The sequence below is a fragment of the Anas platyrhynchos genome, chromosome 1 (genome assembly GCF_047663525.1).
Source record: "Anas platyrhynchos isolate ZD024472 breed Pekin duck chromosome 1, IASCAAS_PekinDuck_T2T, whole genome shotgun sequence".
Lineage (NCBI taxonomy): Eukaryota > Metazoa > Chordata > Aves > Anseriformes > Anatidae > Anas > Anas platyrhynchos.
In genome coordinates, this window is record NC_092587.1 from 79,077,430 (window position 1) to 79,097,757 (window position 20,328).

A 20,328-nucleotide genomic window follows, 5' to 3' on the forward strand; every position below is an offset into this window, starting at 1 on the left:
GCCTGAAACCATAGGTATGAGGCCACCTAGTGGCATTCATTCACAACAAAAGAGATACATAGCTAACTGAAGTCAACTGGGGAACTAATGGAAGCTCCTATCTAGTTTTTCCTTGTAAATGGAAGAAAATAATAGTGACTGAGGCTGCAATATCAGACTCTCAGAACTGAAAAGTGTCAGAATTAAGGCTTCATACACTATCTTAATTTGTTCCCCTTCCATGTTGTGTTCTGATCTGTATTAGTTCCCCCCCCCCCCCCCTCTTTTTGGTCAGTTTTTATTTGTTGTTGCTGTTTTTAATACATTCAGGAACTATGTGTCCTACAGAAACTTGCAGCAGCAATAGCTGAGCACTTCTATGATGCTCCTCTTCTCTGGTATTCTTACCTGATGTGGAATATGCTGCTTAAAGCAAACTTTTCATGGATCAGGTGCATGTTCTCTATTTAATGTGTATCCGAGTTAAGATCCTGTAGGAGTGGTCTTTGGTGCAACTGAAGCCACTGGAAAAGCTGTACTTAAAATGCTTACTGTAATGTTTATTCCCCCCCCCCCCCCCATTCTCAGAACTGGCATCTATCATTACAGCAGTACCTTTGAGAACATTTTATGCCTGTTTGCCATCTGAAAATGGAAACTGCTAATTATCTGTGCAGGACTATCATGATAATTGCATATCTCTGTCTGTACTCTACATGGCTTCTGTGAAACAGCTCTGAAATACTAGTTTTCCCAGCAGGATGTGAATAACATGCATAAATAAAGCATAAGCCATACATATTAAATGAGCACAAACAAGGCTATTTATTTAAAGCTAGGGTGTTATGGAAAAAAAGATTTACTCAAGTAAATAAAAATAATATAAGGATCAAATTATTAACAACATGCACTTCCACTTTGTCTACCTTTTGAATGTTTTAATTGGCAGGTTTATTTTCAAGTGAATGAATTTACGTTATCAAAAGAAAAAGTAAACTACGCATGAGAGCCAAATCAAACATGTGGTAGGCAGAATCAGTAGATATTATTACAAGAATTTAACTCTTCCTAACAAAGTAAACATTAGCAGCAGTAGGTTGTCATGGAAGAGCAAAATGCAGCAGCTGTTGAAATTAAAGAAATGCTTTGTCCAGGAATTTGACAGTACTTTAGCAACAACACAAACACCAAGATTTTGATCTTTGGGTCCAGCAATCATGAGTTAATCAAGAGACTTTTTAAATGCTTTTCCTAACCTTGACCTTTTTGTTCTTTTCAATTTGTCCATTCTTTTTCTATTCTCCTTTTTTTTTTTTTAAACTATTCAGTCCCAATCTCCACCTCAAATTTCTCCTCCACCATTAGGTTTCTACCTTTGATGCCGTGATTATTTGTCCAACTTGTCCCAGTTCCTTCTCTCCTATTGCCACACCCAACAAAGGCAAATAGTAGGAAGCAAGCATTGAGGTGAAAATACAAGGTGCTGTCACTTGTTATATCCCTGTTCTCAATCCCACTCAGTTTCCCCACCAATTTCAACTTATCCCAGCTAAAATACTTCAGTGCTCACTATCTAAGAAATGATATGCAAATTTGCTACCATGACATTTTAAAGATAAGAATTGTGCTACAGTCTTCCATAATTAAAAAGAAAACACTGGCAAAATACAGCTTATGATTACCATATTTTACTTGGTATATACACAGGTCTCCAAACAAATTAGGTCACAGAAAGACAGTTTAGGTAGTGTTAAGTAACCACCTAAGCAACTGTTTACATGTTGTATGTCTTTGCTGGTTTTGCCTCCTCCAGCTCAGCATCCAACCAGCGGTATCTGCGGTGACGGCGCAGAACTTCAATTGCTTTTTGTTCTAGAGGTGTTGGTTGAATACCCAGGTCTTCCAAACCAGGAAGGTCAGGAAATGTCATGTCTGTTATGTGAAACTTTAAGAAATGAAAAGGGAAAAAAGAGTGGGAATTAACAGAATGAATAGCATTAACACCCAATGCAATTTTTAACATGCAGAAGAGAAGTATTGTGTATTCACACCTGAGGTTACCGTTTTTCTTTTCTAAACACATACTAGCATGAATCTCTAGTACTAGAAACATTTTAATACGTCTCAAAACAAATTTCTACACATGACAGCTCTTCAGAGATTCAACTGCAGTTCTGATGCTGTTGATAAAGGGCTATTTCCCCTAAGAAAGAAGACTTCATTACAATACATTCCCACATCTTGCAATAGATCTGAAGAACTATTTAAAGAAATGTGGACTCAGCCACCTCTGTGTCATTCCCTGCTCACCAACTGTAATTTTGGCACAATTTTTTTCTTGGGAGGATGAAAAGAATCAACATGGCCCTACAAAACTATGGCCTCATCATATAATGTATGAAGTACCTATTGTACTTAGCTAGGAGATACAGATGCTCTGTACTGCTGCCAAAAAAAATAAATCCTTCAGACTTCAGATTTAGATTCAGGGATAAATGAGATATGCAGAAAGGTTTTTCATTCTCTCTCCATACCAGTAAGATTACTGAATTGAAACCATGAAATTAGGCCAAACTTGTATGTAAACGTATATTTGAACTGCAAGTATGCATTCTGCTTTCTCAAGAAAATGCGTGTTGAATTACTGTCTTTAGTATCTGCTTTTCTCTGCTTATGGTTAGAACAGGGTCCTATACAGGACAAATATTTAATTCTATTAACTTACTTTCAATGCAAATGACCTGTACCTTAGAAAAGTGAGATTTCATTTACAGTGCTATTTCTTAAAAGGTCTAAGTCAATCATCTATTTTTGTGTACAGATCACTTACAGGTGAAAAGCTGGAAAAGAGGGGAACGATCAGACACGGGAAACAGAGAACCTTTTATATTACCCATACTACAGCTGAATTGCAGTATTTTGAGTCAACTGGTACAGGCTTATTTCACAAAAATCTAACTATGAATTATGAAAGCAGCTAGAATTAAAGTTTTCATGAGGTAGTATGTCTACCTCCTGTGTCAATATGGTCAATAGAACTACAGTGCCAACTCCCTCTGACACGGGGATTGTGTTAGTGGCTTGGAAAGTGGAAAAAAGCTTTTATCTATACCATGAATAAGCTTATTTCCTCAATTATATACACTGTCCACGTTTTTTCACAATTAATTTCCATCAGGAATAGAAAATTACTGTTTATTTTACATATGGAGAAATGCAAAGAGGAAAGTTAATTCCTGACAGCTATTCAATAAGCAGCTCTAATGACAAGACCAAACTCTTCCAGATTCTTAGTTGTCCCAGTGTACTATCAGGTTATAATAGGCTACTGTTAAGCTTTTTGTCCAACCCCATTCACATACTCTGAGAATCAGGAATATTAATAATCTCAGAACTTAAGAATAAACACAAAGTTTCAACACCTCCACTAGAAATGCATTCAAATATTAAGCAAGAATTTTGTCTGTATTTAGTGTAGTTCAACTTGAGTTTTTAAAAAAATGACACTGTCTAGGTGGTGTAAGTGATTTTAATGCAGATATAGGAACATAAACTCACTGTTACCTAATTTTAATAGTGTTTGCTGGGCAAAGAAGAGAAGAGGTAATGCATGCAGCCCTGATCATTTAACACATATGAATGTTGGGCATTCACTTTTCACCACATTACCATGTTACTACCACTGATTATATAACTCTTTGCCAGTTGTTTTGACCACTTTCTTAAACCTATTTAAAGAAAAATGTTAACTATTCTTTCTCCACCAATACTATCAGAAAAAAATACATCCTAATGATACCTTTAAAAAAAATCCAGCTAGTCTCTCTCTCTCACTTAGCCTTTTTAAAACTACAAGTGTTAAATTGTTGTACACCATTCAAACAGCCTGAAGTTAATTCTTCACAATCAAACTCTAGCTAGAGAACTGACTGAAATACTGTACCACACGATGTACACACATTTCAGCACTCCTTGAACATAGAACTACAAAGTGGAAGTTACAAATACAAACATTCCCCCCAAAAAATTTGAAAGTTGTTCTTCACTTACCCGGTCTACTTTGTCTCGTGTTAACCATGGTTCAAATGGACTGAGCTCAAAGAACCTTGCAACTAAACTGTAATCAGGAAGAGTTGCAAAATTATAGTCATTATGCCAATACACAGGAAAAAAAAAAAACAAGATCTCAGAAGAATATTACACACTTTATAGTGCGCTCTGCTTGTGCAAAGCTACAAAATCATTAACGCAATGAACATGTCAGCAAACTATTTCTTAGCTGTGTTTCTGGTAACTTTAACTGTTTGCTACTGAATTATTCAACCTCCTACTTTTCTACTTCATAAGGGGATGGAAGAGTAGATATCTAGAAGTAAAACAGAGTGTTGTTAGTAGGTGGAGAAAGTAAACACATCCAATTTGTTACACACCAGAGGGTTCAGTCCTTCCCCTGCCTTTTCTCCAAACTCTTTTCCCTAATAGTTTAGGCAGTAATCCAATTAGTCACAAAGTTTGATTCAATGCCTCCATGGGAAAACATGCTTGCTGACAACTAAATGATTTAACAGCCACATAAACAAGATGACGGAATCTGGAACAATCTACATCTATAAAAAGGATGAGTATTAGAGTATTTGCAGTTTCCAGAAATCAAATTTCCCTTGAAAGCAAGTCAATCTGGCAGAGAAAAAAAAATACTACAGTTCTTGCTTGATGATTCAGGACCAAGAGTATTCCAAGGTAGAACCTCTTACTGAAACTCTCAGCTTGCAGACCAGGATAGTATAAAGTTACTACACAAACATAACTAGGCTTACCTGCCTTACAGACATGCTCTTTTCTCAAAAATATGAAATACCACTTAGTTTAGCCCATAAAGAAAAACGTATAACATGGACTGCAGCTAATGTGAGCTAATAAGAATAACACACACCAACATAGCTACTTTTTAACAAGCTTCTCTATGTCATCTAAGCCATGTTAACTAGAGGACTCTACAACTGTTGCATCTATTTCTGAATTGGCTGAAGATGTTCTAGAATTATTCATCATCTGCTACATGAACCTAATAGTTCATTAGCAGATTGATAAAAGGGTTCTAGACTTCTCTTCAGCTATTTAGCTTGTATTGCACTAAAATGAGGGAGGATCAGCACCCAAACACTGACACATCTACCAAGCAGAGGATTATATTCTGAAATGGAATTTCCTGTTTGCAGGTAGCTCTGTAAAAGGATGCCCAATTATACCTTAAGGACTAAACTTTTTCATGCACTATTACTCTGTAGATATGATTCTGCAGATCAGCTTCTCTCCTGAGTGCTCTAAAGAGACAAAACACACAGCTACACAGGTTGTTCTGTGCATGCAAGCAGAACCTTTACAACTCATCCACTGTAGTCAACTGAAGTCATGCTACAGCTTTCTTTTACTATTTTCCTATTTGTTACTATCTTCTAAAAGATGTTCCTTTCCTCATATTAAAAAAAAAAAAAGCTTGCTCGAATGCACTGCTTAAATTCCCAGGTCATCAACTCAACAAAAACCTACCTCCATCACTAGTTGAAATGAATACCAAGGGCTGAACTAGAAAGTCAAGTCAATACCAATAGACACCCCTATCTTAATTCTATTTCCAGTGTGGCAGTGCTCAACAGACTGGAGGGACAGCTGACAGTAGCTGTGCTGTACAAAGCATCTGTCAGGGCTATGGTCAGCAGCATACACAGTTTTTCCCTGTGGTACTTTTAGAAGTTTGTTCAATTTGCTACTGAGTGTCTCCACTTTGGACCTTTTACTAATCTGTGGCTCAGAAAAAGCAAGGCCATTCAATAACTCTGGATAAATAGTTAAGTTTACTACAACTCCACTTTTTATTCAGTAGCTCATCAAGGTCAAGCCTGTGCCTGAGCAGAAGACTCAAAATTAACAAATGTGTACTTGGGGAAAGCCAGTTTCTACAATCCTACAATGTTAAGTAGCAATTAACAGTACTAATAGTAAATGACCAACGCAACAGTTATTTACACTTCTATGCTGCTTGAAAAGTTCTTAGGAAAGGAAGGGTTCCACTTACTGATACAGAGGACGTGGAAGTGGATATGGAAAAAAGGTTCGGAAGGAAACTGCGTATACATATTCTACCAGGTCATGAAGAAGGTAGCGATTAGGTCTGAAAGAAAGAGCAATAAACATTATAGTTAAATTAGGTGTACTTAAACATTTGCAGTAAGAGAAAAATTAGCAAGTTACACATACATTAAGCCTACCAAGGGCCCATATTCTTCAGCGTAAGTTATTTGTCAGGTTTGTCAGTTACCTCACAAGAAGTGAAAAAATTTTTGTTCTTAAAATTCCATACTGTTTGAAATAAGCAGATTAATTTAGAAATACATATAATCAGATGTCAGCGATGGTAACTATACACATCATGAATTAATGAATTACAAAGTTGTTTTATCATAGTTTTGGATGTCCCTACCAAGGTGATGGTAGTAGGGAAATGCTGAAGCGGCCTCTGTGTAAAGAGTTCAGGCGTTGCCCCATGCCCAGACACTCATCTCTAACAGACCCACTGTAGGTCACAGATAAGCCCATGAGACAAGTTGGTGGTGCCTCTGTGAAAATATATTAAAGAAGGACCTTGACAGACTTGAGAGATGGGCCTGTGTGAACCTCAAGAGATTCAACAAGGCACAAGGTCCTACATCTGGGTCAGGGCAGTCCCAAGCACAAACACACGTTTGATCTGTGAAGGGAAGAAGTGTGTCTGAAACAGCAGAGAGAACACCAATATCAAAGCTGGTGGCGGCTCTAGGCACTGGAGCAGAGATTACTCAACAACCAATGGGGAAGATCATCATAAAGGAGGAGAAAAATGTGTAGATGAAGGAATGGCAGAAAGGAGCTGCTACAGACTGAACCCATATGGCATTCCCCAACCCTCTGTACCACTCAGGGAGATGCAATAGAGGAGTCAGAAGTGAAGCAGAGCCAGGGAAAAGGGTAGATGGGGTTTCTTTTGTTTGTTTTGTCTTTATTTCACAATGCCCAAATTTATTTTAATTATCAATAAATGAATTTTCCACAAGTAAAATCTGTTTTGCTTATGACAGTAACTGGGTAAACTGTCTCCCTGTCTTTATCTCAACCCACAAGGTTTTTCATTTTATTGTTTTCCCTCGTCCTGTTGAGCAAGAGGAAGAGTAAGTGGCCAGGTACACGGGTATCTGGTTGCAGGACTAGGCTAGCCCACCATTCATACTGAATAAAATGTATGCTGTGTGCTTCTAAATCACACTCTTAACGCGCCTCCTCCATGTAACAAGTGACTCAAATTCTGATTGCAATACACTAAGCACTTGGATAAGATTGAATCTGTAGAAGCCCAGTTAACACTTTGTAACACAAGAAAGCCAAAAAGCTAGAAAGCAAACACCAAAAATTAATAAAGGTTTCTTAGGTAGCAAATAGCTGCAAGGAAACTAATTCGCTTGCCTTTGAGAGACTAAGAACATGCTGTTCTCTTCGAGAGCAAGAGGAAGAAACCAAGGTAAATTCCCCAAAAGAATGCATTTGCCCTCTCAAAATGGAGGGATAGAAACAGTCAGGCTCTTGTACACCTGCAGTCGTTTAAGAGAAACACATACCACTGGGAGTTCCTATTCTTTTCTTGTTCAGACTTCACCTTGGCATTTAAATACTCCATTTTTCTAGATGCCTTAGAATCATAGAATATCCTGAGTTGGAAGGGACCCTTAAGGATCATCAAGTCCAACTCTTGACACCGCACAGGTCTACCCAAAAGTTCAGACCATGTGACTAAGCGCACAGTCCAATGTCTTCTTAAATTCAGTCAGGCTCGGTGCAGTGACCACTTCCCTGGGGAGCCTGTTCCAGTGTGCAACCACTCTCTCTGTGAAGAACCCCCTCCTGATGTCAAGCCTAAACTTCCCCTGCCTCAGCTTAACCCCGTTCTTGGACTGAAACAATTACCTACCTTGGCTTTCAAGGCAACTTGCCAGTATACATTTTGAAAAATCTTCATAAGCACACACTACTAAGCTCTGATGTATCATTTTGTGTTTCAGCCTTCAAAATTACATGGTGCAGATGATGATTCAAAGAAATAATGAACTAACAGAATTGTGAGTCTCCTAATGTTTTGCTGTATTTTTCAGGTAAGGCAGAGACTTCAGTGAAATGACAACCATCTTGAGACTGACTCCTTCACAGGTAGAATCATCCTAAAAATAAGACTCTGTAGCTTTTCATCTGAAAATGAATTACTGCTGCAATCTAAAATCCCATATAAATGAAGAGTAAGTAACAGCTAGAGTAAGACTATGTAAAACTCCAGAAACCCTTGGCTACGATATGAAAAACATCAATTTCACTCTGATAAACCAAGTATCTCAAGGATATCAATGTTTGAGGCTGCATGAATGAAAATTGAGCCTTCAATAGCTCAGGCTCAACAGCCTGCAATGTTCTTTGGAGAGAATACAAATGCAAATAAACAAAATTTGTTGTTAGGTGTTAGAAAAGAGAAAAATGCTAAATTACTACTACTATAGTTTCTAAAGGCAAATTAGGGCAAAACAATCTACTGTATATACCTTAAAGGTAGGCCAGCATATTTGGGAGAATTCAAATGAATTCAACGCTCCAAACTCCTTGTTGACTTCATCCAGGTGGATGAACTATATAGCCTGATATAGATCTGGATTTATGAAGTTAAACAGGAGTACCAGACACCAAGTTTTCGCTTTATACTTAAACATCCTAATGCCTATCCAAAGCTAGTAAAATAAGTCAAATTTACTTCAGTCTTGATAGTTAAAATCCACAGATATGCATAAAGTATCTCTATATAATAAAATGCAAAAATAAAGACTAGCGCTTTTGTTCCTTTATAAATTCCCAAACATCAACAATGCAACTTTACCAAGAAAAAAGTTACTACAAGTGTCATTACACCAACCACAAAACCAGCTGACAGCAAGCTGTTACCATCCAAGACAAAAGATTGAATAAATGGATGAAGAAAAAACAGTGACATTTGAGAAGAACGGAACAGAGAAGAACAGAACAGAGAAAAAAACATATAAAATCTTCAGTTGTTCAGGCGTAGCAATGCTACCACCAGCTGCCATAGTTGAAACTCTATTCCACCATATAGTAGGAGAGGGAGAAGCATTCTTTTACTACATGTAAATTAATATTTTAAACTCAAGCTGTTAACTCCCGTAAAAAAAAAAAAAAAGTGCTTCACACAGCTTTAATCAAGGGTTATGTTGCAGAGTTCCTTTGGTTTTCCAACACTGGTTTGAGTCTTCAGTTTAGACTATCACTTATTCAAAAGCTTTTCAGTCACTGTTAGGTGCCTGAAACTCTGTATTCCTTGCAGCAATAGCCTGGCATCCTTGCTTAAATTCCTGCCTCTGAAACCTAGGTGTTGAACCCCTGGCCTTCTCCAAATTGCCAAAAAATGAGACTTTGAAACCGCAAGAATACAAAGTTTAGCCAACTGCCCTTGCATTTGGTTACAAATATTGTTCCATTTAGTGTGCAGTTCTCAGTTTCTCCTGCTGCTAGAGTAGTTACTTCTGCTGAGACAGGGGTGAAGCTGAAAATTATTTTGCTAGTTTTCAAACAGAAGTTCTTCAGCCTGATTTAAAAAAAAAAAAAGCTGCTGCCTTTTCAAGAACATCAGCATACTACACACCTAAACTGGCTACTAGAACAGCATCTTCCTCAATAGCTCAGTTACATCACAACAGTGAAAGATAAACTAGTAATAATCTCTGCTCTACAGTGACAGCATCACAAAATGAATATGGAAAGAACAATAAAGTCTCAGATACGCCTTCTGCAAAATCCAGTATGTTTTCAGGAATAACCGTACGACTGATTTCAGTGCCACATACTGAAACACGGACCCATTACCTTGGCATTTAGCAGGTCATCTTTCCTTATTACTAATGACCTATTCTGACTTGGAGCTTTTATAAATAAATATTCCAAGGGATCCACTGGCTTTATCCATTCTTATTCGAGGTGATTTCCACATAGTTTCAGTAGCATTTTCTCTAACGTTGTTTTGTCTGGTGCATTTTAAAAAGACTGGGTTATCTTTTTGTGTGTGTGCACATACATAACATTAAATGCAATGGGGCCCAAACTAGGATTTTCAGAGTACTCACAACAACAGCTTGAGTCATTTTTCCTCCCAAAAAGGAGGTGGAATTTATTGCAGCTCAAACTGTGTGCATGGATAGAGAAATTAAATGTACTGTGCAGCATGCCAAAAAATGACACCAAAAAGAAGTACTTCAGATAATTAAAATCAGAAAAGTAACCTACCCAGCCAAGGCGTATGTTTTTCCTTTAGCGTCAGGATCCTTAATTGCATTAATAATTGCCTTTGCTACATCAACCACCTGTGAGAAACAATAACAACAGATATTTACCAACAGAAAACATGAATGCATGCACACACTCTTCTTCAACAGTGATTTATGGGGAGAAAGGAAAATAGAAAAAGACACACAGGATTTGGGATTGTCTTGCTTTTAGGAAAACTTACATATATTGGTTGTTTAGCTGTTTTTTTGCCCATCGAAATAAGAGGCACACCACCAAACCAGCGCATATCTGACGGACAGAAACAAATATAACTTGAGAATAAGATCTGTGAATCATTTCAGCAGGCAAATAACCAATACATGTTGCACAACACTGAGTGTGGATCTCTTCTGAAAAATATTGATTAAAAAAATTGGAAATAATTATTCCCCACATTCAACTGTCTTATCAACAACCATGGGAAGGCTATGCTTGCTGTTCACCTAAAGTGGTTCAGAGATATCTCAACTTTGCAAGCCAGAAACAGCTTCTACTCTCTGCTGTCTAGAGTGTCAGGACAATCTAAATAGAAAAAAAAAAAAGTAGTAGCATATAAAATCAAACAGCAAAGTCTAATTAGACTGAGGAAGAATCCAGGATCTACCATTTCACCATAGGTTGAAAAATTATTATTCTTCTGTTACACATCTTCAATAAAGCAAAATACAGTAAATTTCTGACTTAAAAAAAAAAAAAAATCAACTCTCCACTCCCCAAAAGTAAAATGCATTTTCCCTCTGTTCTCCACAATTATGTATACATACCTGACATGGTTTTATTATTTCAAGAATACATACTCGCATAATGATTGAGAAAACGGTCTTCCCTCCCAAACATCTCAGCAGGCTTCAAAATTATAGCATCTGGAAATTCTTCCCTCACTGCTTTCTCTCCAACAGCCTGTCATTAATTAAAGTGATCACATGAATTAGATCCCTTCCAGATAGACCAGAAGATGATACCTTTTCAGAATTTACAGCATCCTTACTATAGCACTCAGGAACTCATCAGCAGCAGTACAAAATTATTTGTATCTGAGTCATTTATTTTTGAGATGCTAAGTTCTCAAAGACTGTCCCAAAAGTCCCATAGAAACGTAGATAACTTATTCCATTTGAGATACAACAGTCTCATTAGTGAAGTAATGCATGTTAAAAGCGATGAAGTTCAAAAACAAAGAAGCCTAATCTAAGTACTTCTCTATCTTATGTCAGAACAGAGATTGAAAACAAAACAAAAAACAACATAATGTTTAAATAACCCCTACTGTATTATTAAAACACTCAAAGAATTGCTTAAGTAGACTGAAAAAAAACTTCAGAAGCAGCTGCTTTCCCCATGGGACTGGTCAACACAATAAGGCCTGTGTATATATATATATATATCCCCTATAAACTCATTACACACTGAGAGCTACCAAATTTTAACTGTGTTTAAAAAACATCTATTATAAGCAAGGCAACAGAGTCCAGCGCACAGGATAAAACAAAAGGATACCAAAACCAGATTTTTTTCGTAGCAGTAGAATTATTATCTGTTCTTGCACAAGGGTCTGTAACTCTGATTTTTTGTTTTTGCAAAATTCATTTCGGCATCATCTACTTACTTCCATTTACTAGGTCAGCCTTAGATGTAAAACATAATATCAGATCCCAAACCACCACCAAACTCCTTCCTAACAACAATAATTGTAGATGCAAAGATACCCAAGGACAGAAGAAAGGAGTAGTTTGCAGGAATACAAGATCTATTTCCCTTCAAAGTACATGCAAAACTTAGGAAGATTTCTAGCCCCAGTAAGCACAGTAACATAATTTCTCAGATGAAGACGAAATTCCATAGAAGAATGAATTTCATACAGTGATTTCCTTCAAACAGACTCAGTTGGAAAAAAGACAAAAAGTAGGCTTTCTGAAAAAATCTTCAAAATTATTCTAGACTTACTTTATTCCTTAGGTATTTGGAAGGACTCTTCAAGCTCGCATTCAGGTGAGAGATATGAACGAGTGTTTCCACACCAGCTTCCCTAGTTATCTGGGCAATACTTTTAGGAATATTTACAAATTCATCTTCAAAACTGAAGTTTCTGGAACAAGCCAAAAACAAATTTTAATTTAAGAGTGACCAATAGTGGTTGCCTACCGACCAAGAGCAATCATTACATATTACTTGAATATATTTCAAAAACCTATCAATGCTCCTCATTAGAAAGTTTAAGTTTGTGAGATATTCTTCTCATAAGAAGTGAAATGCAACAGTGAGCTTTAATTACAGCAATAGTACTGCCTTCTTCATCTGGTAAAATCAAATCAGTATGAAAAACTCTTGCCCACTCATCTGGGACAAGTAGAAAACCCTTCCCAAGACAAAACATGTTCTTTTGTTTGAAAAAAGTGCTGCATTTCAAAATCTGAGCAAAACTGTCTTTTTACAATACCTGTTCAAAAACTGACTTTGTTTGATGCACTCAATTACATTAAAAAGGAACACAAATTCTGAGTAGCCTAAGTTAGGATAGATGCTAGGCATTAAGAAAGTGGATGAAAACAGACCAAAGAACTCACAGGTGCTTATGCAAATGGAAAATTTTACATTGACAGAACAGTTACGAGTATTCCATTGCAGCTGACAGAGGACTTCAAAAGTAAGGGTGAAGGAAGAAAAAAATATATACTCTACTCACTTCATAGCATTCAAGGGGCCAAAGTTAGTGGGGTTCAACTGTAATCTAGTTTGGCATTTGATCAAGAACAATACAGAAGCTCAGTCTCCAAGCAGAACTGACACTAGAGCCTGGCAACAATCCCAAAATTCCTTCCAACTATACCAAAACTGCAAGGAAGAGAATTGGCTTCTCATGTCTTTATATTGTCCTTATAAGCACCCCACTCCATCTTTTCCATTTGATTCTGAGTAAAAAACATTTTTGTTACTCTGAATGCCTCTCTCAAATGCCTCTCCCTTTATCCTTATCTACTCTCACAGCTCTTCAGATCCCACTGGAGTCTAAAGAAAGCCTTAAAAATAAAAAGTTATTTTTGACCCCTCAATAGCTAATCTGATCCTGGGAACCATTACTCCTGTTCTACTCACAAAAATAGATTTTAGAAACACAGAAGAATGACCAACATCCCCCCTGTAACTATGGAGTTTTCAAACAACATAATATACACAGATCATACTGTATACTAATACAAGGCAAGGAGGAAAGTATTTAATGGCAGGCTTTACTTCTCCCTCCTCCCTTCCCACTCCAATCTCCACTTCTAATCTTAATTTTCTTTTTTTTTCCTGCTCATGTTTCTCACAGACTTTGGGATGATTACAATGGTTAGTGTGACCTCATGTTTAACAGGCCACAGAATTTTTCACAGGGTTCCAGCACCACCACTGATATCAACATAGCAGATAAAGACATAAGGACCTCTGAGAAACACAGTAGCAAATTTTGAAACACTCAGAAGTCTTTAAAGTGTACTGACTCCTCTGCTTTTGACAATGCTGAAACTGACCACAGCAACACAATTTTTATTTGGTTTTGATTGTTTTTTTAAACTAGAATGAAACTATTTGTCGTTGTTTCACTTACTTTCACTAAAAAAGGAACTCTCCCATACACAAATCATACTTTTTATGAGTCCAGAAATGTTAAGGGAGAAAGAACATTTCTGAATGATAAATGGAGATTACATTGTCCTTTGGCCAACTGCACAGGCTTTTTCTTCCTTTGCTTCCACATTATGAAGAAATTGTTGCTGTTAGAACAGCAACAATAAACAATACGTAATAGTCTTAGGTTGTTTTTGTATGTTTTTACCTACACCCCAAAGTCTGAAGAAGACAAAAAAAAAAAAAAAACCTTGTCAGATACATGAAGTTAAGTTAGTTTAGATTTTTTTCCCCCAACTAAACTGTTTTATGGACTCCAAGAGTGGGATAAGGAGCTAAGTGACTATCAGGAAAAAGAAAGAAAAGCACCTCTAAGAGTTTGAATACAAAATCAAAGAGTCTCCCAGAAGTTATGTATAATACTTGACCAGACAACAAACAGCTGAAATTGGTGCTTGCCAAGAGACACACTATTTTAGGAAAAGTAATTGTAGAACTTAGGGCAACACTGACAAGTGACTATTAACCAAAAATAGTGCAACAGAAGCATTAGTCTTTTAAGTATAGGTGAAATCAAGATCTACAATTGATTCTGTCTGCCATGACAGCAAGATCATGTTAAAAGACAAACCACATAGTTAATGAGTTTTTGTCTGGCAGTGCTGCTGTAACAAGGCTTTATTTAAAGTTGGAAAACTGCATGTATGCAAAAGAAAAAAAAAAAAAAAGAACCACCAACAAAACACAGAAACAGGCTATTATGTGCATTTTCAACCTGAATTATGTGAGGTGTTTTTTTAAATGGATTTCAAAAAGGAGCTACTTAAAAAATTATTACCAAAAATGCTTATGTAGCTAAAAGCATCTGTGCCAAACTGTCAAAGAACTGTTAATCATAATAGGGACTCTCCATAGCTATTCCTGTTCATTAACATTTACCAGAGAATAGGAAAACCTTGATCATAGCTTATTATAGTAGGCTACAATCCATCATTACCACAAAGTGGCAGGATGTAAGCCAACTTCTTTAATAAAGTAAATGAGTCCACAGAAACTGGAAGCCTCCACGAGATACAGAAAGGGACCCACCAAACATCAGTAAGGTGTGCAAAAGAAGTTTAACTCTCAAGCAAAACAAAAACTGTTCACTAGAAAATTACAGAAATAATTTACTTCTCAGGAGCAGATCATAACCACATTTTAAAACATTAAACATTTAAAGTGGAAGAAGTTTTATATGCAGGATTTCAGTTTTGCCTTTTCATGTAAGGCAAAAATAAGGTGTCACTGCATACTGTACATGTGCTGTAAAAAGTGGCTACAATATCCAATACCTGTTGCAAATCTATGCATATAGGTGAAAAAAATTTACTTTGTTTCCCATTCTTTTCCAACAAGATTAATGACCACATTGCTGTGTTCCACGGCTCTTCGGATAGAGTCTTTGTCCTTACAGTCCCACTCCTGTAACCAGAACATCAAATGGGAAAGAGATGAGACAATGTGTAAAAAGGCACAATAAAAGAAAGCTCTTTCCCATCATTTCCATTTACAGGCTAAACAATAGCAGGAGTTCTGACTTTGAGAATGATTAACAGACTTCCTTGTATAGCAATGGTATTATATTTGATCTGAAGCCAAAGTAAAAGACTTACTAAGAAGAGAAGTTGCCCCAGGTCACCCATTGGTCGCAGATACATGAGGTCGTACTGATCACAGCGATAGGGTATGATTACTTGAGATCCAATGCGACCTAAGCATTCAAAAAAATTTAATTTATTTTAAACTACTACATACCTAAGTAGATGAACCTAGGAACGTACAGATTTTTTTCTTTGTCCCTGGCATTAAAGAACAACACATACACATAACTATCTCAAATATCTGCAAAACTGAAAGTAGCAAAGAAAGAAGCTATTGAACTTAACACATAATTTCGATTCTTAAGCAGGTAGATACTTGAATACTTGAGTGAATTAATGATGTAGTAAGACAGAAAATAAAAAACGCAGTGCATACTATAAACACAGTACAATATGTAAAAATGTGTCACACCTAAGGATATTTGCATTTTTAGAAGGCGGACGGAGAGACGGAAAAACAAAATGCAAGAGTTATTTTCTGGAACTCAAAATCAAAAGGACAACTCTAAAGAACTCCCATCAAACTTCTGCAAGCTATTTACTATGGTGTGCTAACAATGCCAAAATCAGAAGAATCAAATACATGCTGTACATCTTCTCAGAGCTGTATTCTACAGACTGGAAAAACATTATGTGAATGAGAATGACTGGTCTTAATGTCTATAACTATCTTCAAATGCTTCTTATTTTTGAGACTAAAACTGCTTTTACTGATTGATGCATCTTGGCGCTTTACTAAACCAAATACTATGAAGGAATGATGCAAAACACTTTTGTACTGCTGCATTTTTAAGATCCAAAATGCTAAAGCCTTCTAGATTAATCTGTAACCTAATGAAAAAATTGAGCTTGGTTAAGCACTTAAACTTTTAATTAGTACTCCTGGAGAACATTACCTAAACGATTGACAACATAGCGTCCTAAGAAACCTGTAGCCCCAAAGACAGTGGCCACAATGCCACTAACAGAGGATCGTCCACTTCTTCCATGAGGTATCACTGCATGATGAACGTGGCGGTGCTGCTGCAATGCAGATGGAGCTGCAGCTAAGGCAGAAATCCCAGGGCCTGAAACACAAAATGGGAAAGAGCATGTGATACAAGCTAAAATTTATCAGTGTCAAACCATAGTTAAAAATACTTTTTCTCATTACAGACCTTTTTTTTTTTTTTTTTTAATTATTTTTAGGTTTTGTTTTTGTTTTTTTCCCCCTCTTTCTCTGTTTGAAAGATTTCCCATGCCAGGATATTTCAGAGACAGCTGGATAGGTCAGAGGACAAGGAGCATGAGGGAGGCGTGGATAAAAACTGAAGTCCAAACTAAGACACAGAGGGAGCAGACTAGGGCTATCGGTTCCTAAACAGCAAGCAAAGCTTAACTTGCTAGCACTAGTATTTGATGTATGAGGTGAGACAGAGGTTAAGCAAATAAAAACTACTTGCTACAGGCAGGTCCCTTCTGAGTACATCCACGTCCTGCTCCTAGACTTGAGATCTATGAGACAAAGACGTCAAGCTCATTCTAGATGTGCTTAAACCAGACTTTTTATCTCAGTCTAAATATAGCAGACTCAAACATTGGAAGAGGCAGCAGTCCTGCTGTAACACAGCTCTAGAGTGCAAGGAAATGAAGAGATACAAAGAGGCAGTTCCACGATGCACAGGATATTGACTCAAAGTCTTTTCTCAAGGAGCTACAAAGAGTTGAAACCACAGAAACAGATCACTAGAGTATTGATATAAATTGACAAGATACCTCAAAAAGGAAGTTTGGAGAGGACATACATTCATTCTCTTCAATCAGGTTAGCCAAAAGAAACAAGAAATCTATCTACTCATAGAGGATTTTTGAAATTGGAAGCGTGTTGTGCTACTACATGGCTCTGCTCATAAAAAGAAAGGAACGGATGAAATGTAGAGCATATAAGAACACCACAGACATCCTGCTGTTAACAATAGCAGACTGCAGCAGCTGTCAATGAGAAAAGAAAAAAAAAAACAATAACTGACCTTCCAACTTCAAATAAATCATGACCACAAGCACTTCATGGGTAAGCAAGTTTCATCTTCCCCACATAAAACTATGCAAAAAGAACCACAGTAAAAACAGTAAGACTAGTAGTTGATACCAGAATCAGATGATTATGGGATTTTAAAAAATCCACTTGTACACTGAAGGAGGCAAAAAATCCACTTGTACACTGAAGGAGGCAATTTTAATCAGATATAGTTAGGTACTGCCAGTTGAGACAGTGGCACTGATGCCACAGCCACAATGTTAACAAGATAAAAAGTACAAGGTATGCTTGGAGATGAATTATATTTTATTAGGTCAGATGATAACATTCAAACCAGAAAATCCAGCAAGACTTCAGTGCTCAAGACTTGCAAAAAATCCAGCAAGGCCTGTGCCCAAAGGTTTGTCTATCCCTCCTCTCTTCACACTGTACAAACTGGAAAAAAAAATAAAGATGCCACAAACATCTACAACTTTGTCCTGAAAGGCAGTTTGACAAACAAACAAACAAAGCACAAACATTCATTTGGACTTTTCAAATTAATCTAATATGCTTATAAACTGTAACCCAACTGGCTGACAGAAACAGGACAAAATAATGTATTACCTACATAAAACTCACGTTTATGACTTTTTGAAAAGCAACTCTCCTACACAAAAAGAGGCCCGATCTCAGGAACACTTAAACAGCATGGTACCTGGCTCAAAGTAGCATATATGCTACTTCATTTCAGGTTCTTAACGTGATGCAGTAGGTTCATATTAAACTTTGCAATGCCTCAAATTGACTTCTAAGAAACATACCAATTCATCACTGCCATATTCCCGCTTATCTTCACTCTCTGCTTTTTCTACTATACAGTTAATTCAACACTGCCCTCTAAAGTCTCTGTTTTCACTTATGGAGAAGTACAGTGATGGTGAAGGCAGTCATTTCAGTGAATTTCCAATACAGCATATCATAAACAAATTACCAAGCTGTCAACACAATGTTACCTGGCACAAAATACACCAATATGCAGCCTATATAGGTTCCTTGGTACACAAAGAAAAGCTGTATAAAATACGGTGTCACTAATTTTCAAAAGTGTTTTGTTATACAGTTATTCTGTGGTTTTTTTTGATGAAAACTGCAACAACTGAACTCTCAGCCTAAAAATTTACCCACATTTTTATGCTCAAAAATACTTCGGATACTTGGGGTGGGAACTTTTAAAAAAAAAAAAATCTTTTAAACAACAACAAAGTAAATCTGCATATGTAAACAGGAGTGTGTATTGAATAGTCTGTACAGAATAAAACCCGTATGTAAAGTAACAGGTGGCTAGAAGTGGAGACCAGCTAAGCCCAGTACAAGTGCAAGTATAAAGGATAATACTGAGGCAGATCATTGGATGAACATGTCGCATTCACTCTTGTATTGTTGCAATAACTTCTTGATACTTATTTATAGGATAAGCAAACCTACATAAAAATGAATGGGTTCTTCAAAAACAGATTCCTTTAGCTCCAAAAAGCTGCACAGCCTGCTGAGATTGTAAAATAGAAAGCTTGATGACCAACCATCCTTCTCAATACCCTGTTCACACACACTCCTCTTTCCAAAAGCTTAAGTGGAAAAACAAAAAAAAAAAGAACACAGTATTCTAGTTACAAAACTAACCAACACACTGTTATGGTTCACTAGGAACAGTTCAGTCCTTAAAACATAAAACCTAAACCCAACAGTATTCTAGTCTACTACGAGTACCTTTCAAACAGAATATTATTAAATAGTTCTACCCACGTCTTTTTTTCCTTCTTACAATCTGAAAAATTTCTGCGTGTCTTCCAACGTTTTTATGGGTTCTTTGCTGTTATTTCTGCAAAAATACGTGCCGACAGGCTCTTCATGGTACTATCACTGTCATATTTGTAAATAATATCCCCTTATCGTCTTGTATTCTCCCACTTGTTGGTGCTTGCCTTACACTGTAAGCTCTTTAGCAGCGTACACCTTTTCTTGTTCCGTAATTATTCAGGATCCATCATAACATATCATAACCTATGGCCACACGCCCAATTACTACCACATTACAAAAATGTAATGCAGTAATACCCCACCGCCGGCCGCGCTCACCTGCCCTTGGCAGCCACAGGCCGCGGGCCGACCGAGGGCGCAGCGCCGCCGCCGCCATCTTGCCGCTCAGCCCACAACCCCCCGCGGCCGACGGCGGGCAGGCAGGGCCAAGCGCTCCGGATGGGAGGGGGGGAGAAATGGCTGCGCGGTGCCCTGTGAGCATGCGCAAGGCTCTGTCATGGCGGCGGGGCGGGGAGCCCGTGAGGGGGGAAATGAGGCAGGGCAGCAGCTGAGCCGTTGTAACTTCGGTCGCCGCTGAGCTGGCCGGTTGAAAACATTCTCAGTGATAATCACTCACACCTTCAGTTACCTGGCCTCCTTATATTAGCCTTCAACGGGGATTAAGCTATGACGTGATTAGAGTCAACCACCCTGCAGTTCCCAGCTCCTCCTCTCGCCTCAGTGTTGCACTGAGGTATTTTCCCCCCTAAACAAGTGCCGCTGTGTAGCTTGCATCGTAGTCACACGCAGGGCACTCTAAATCTGCCACCTGCACTATTATAGCTTCGTTTTTCCCAGGAGCTCCCATTGCTTTTTAGTCTGCATGGAATACAA

At 37.5% G+C, this 20,328-nt stretch overlaps 1 protein-coding gene across 1 annotated transcript; it reads right to left on the reverse strand.

Annotated features, from left to right (window-relative positions):
- Positions 1–1,651: 1,651 nt before the first annotated feature.
- On the reverse strand, positions 1,652–19,927 carry NDUFA9 (NADH:ubiquinone oxidoreductase subunit A9). The gene is made up of 11 exons (XM_027449916.3): positions 19,774–19,927; positions 16,535–16,705; positions 15,651–15,748; positions 15,368–15,459; positions 12,331–12,472; positions 11,184–11,286; positions 10,568–10,635; positions 10,345–10,421; positions 6,056–6,151; positions 4,030–4,096; positions 1,652–1,924 (listed from the first exon to the last, which is right to left on the reverse strand). Exons 1-11 carry the CDS (start codon positions 19,829–19,831, stop codon positions 1,754–1,756), a joined length of 1,143 nt encoding a protein of 380 aa, XP_027305717.1. The 5' UTR covers positions 19,832–19,927; the 3' UTR covers positions 1,652–1,753.
- Between the last annotated feature and the right edge of the window lie 401 nt (positions 19,928–20,328).

Bases quoted from the DNA above. Each gene is read 5' to 3' on its own strand.
- NDUFA9 (XM_027449916.3), bottom strand. From the start codon at position 19,831: ATGGCGGCGGCGGCGCTGCGCCCTCGGTCGGCCCGCGGCCTGTGGCTG. The intron at 16,706-19,773 runs GTGAGCGCGGCC...TTTGTGTTTCAG, and splicing joins CCTGTGGCTGCCAAGGGCAG to GCCCTGGGATTTCTGCCTTA. The intron at 1,925-4,029 runs GTAAGTGAAGAA...CATTTCTTAAAG, and splicing joins CACGAGACAAAGTAGACCGG to TTTCACATAACAGACATGAC.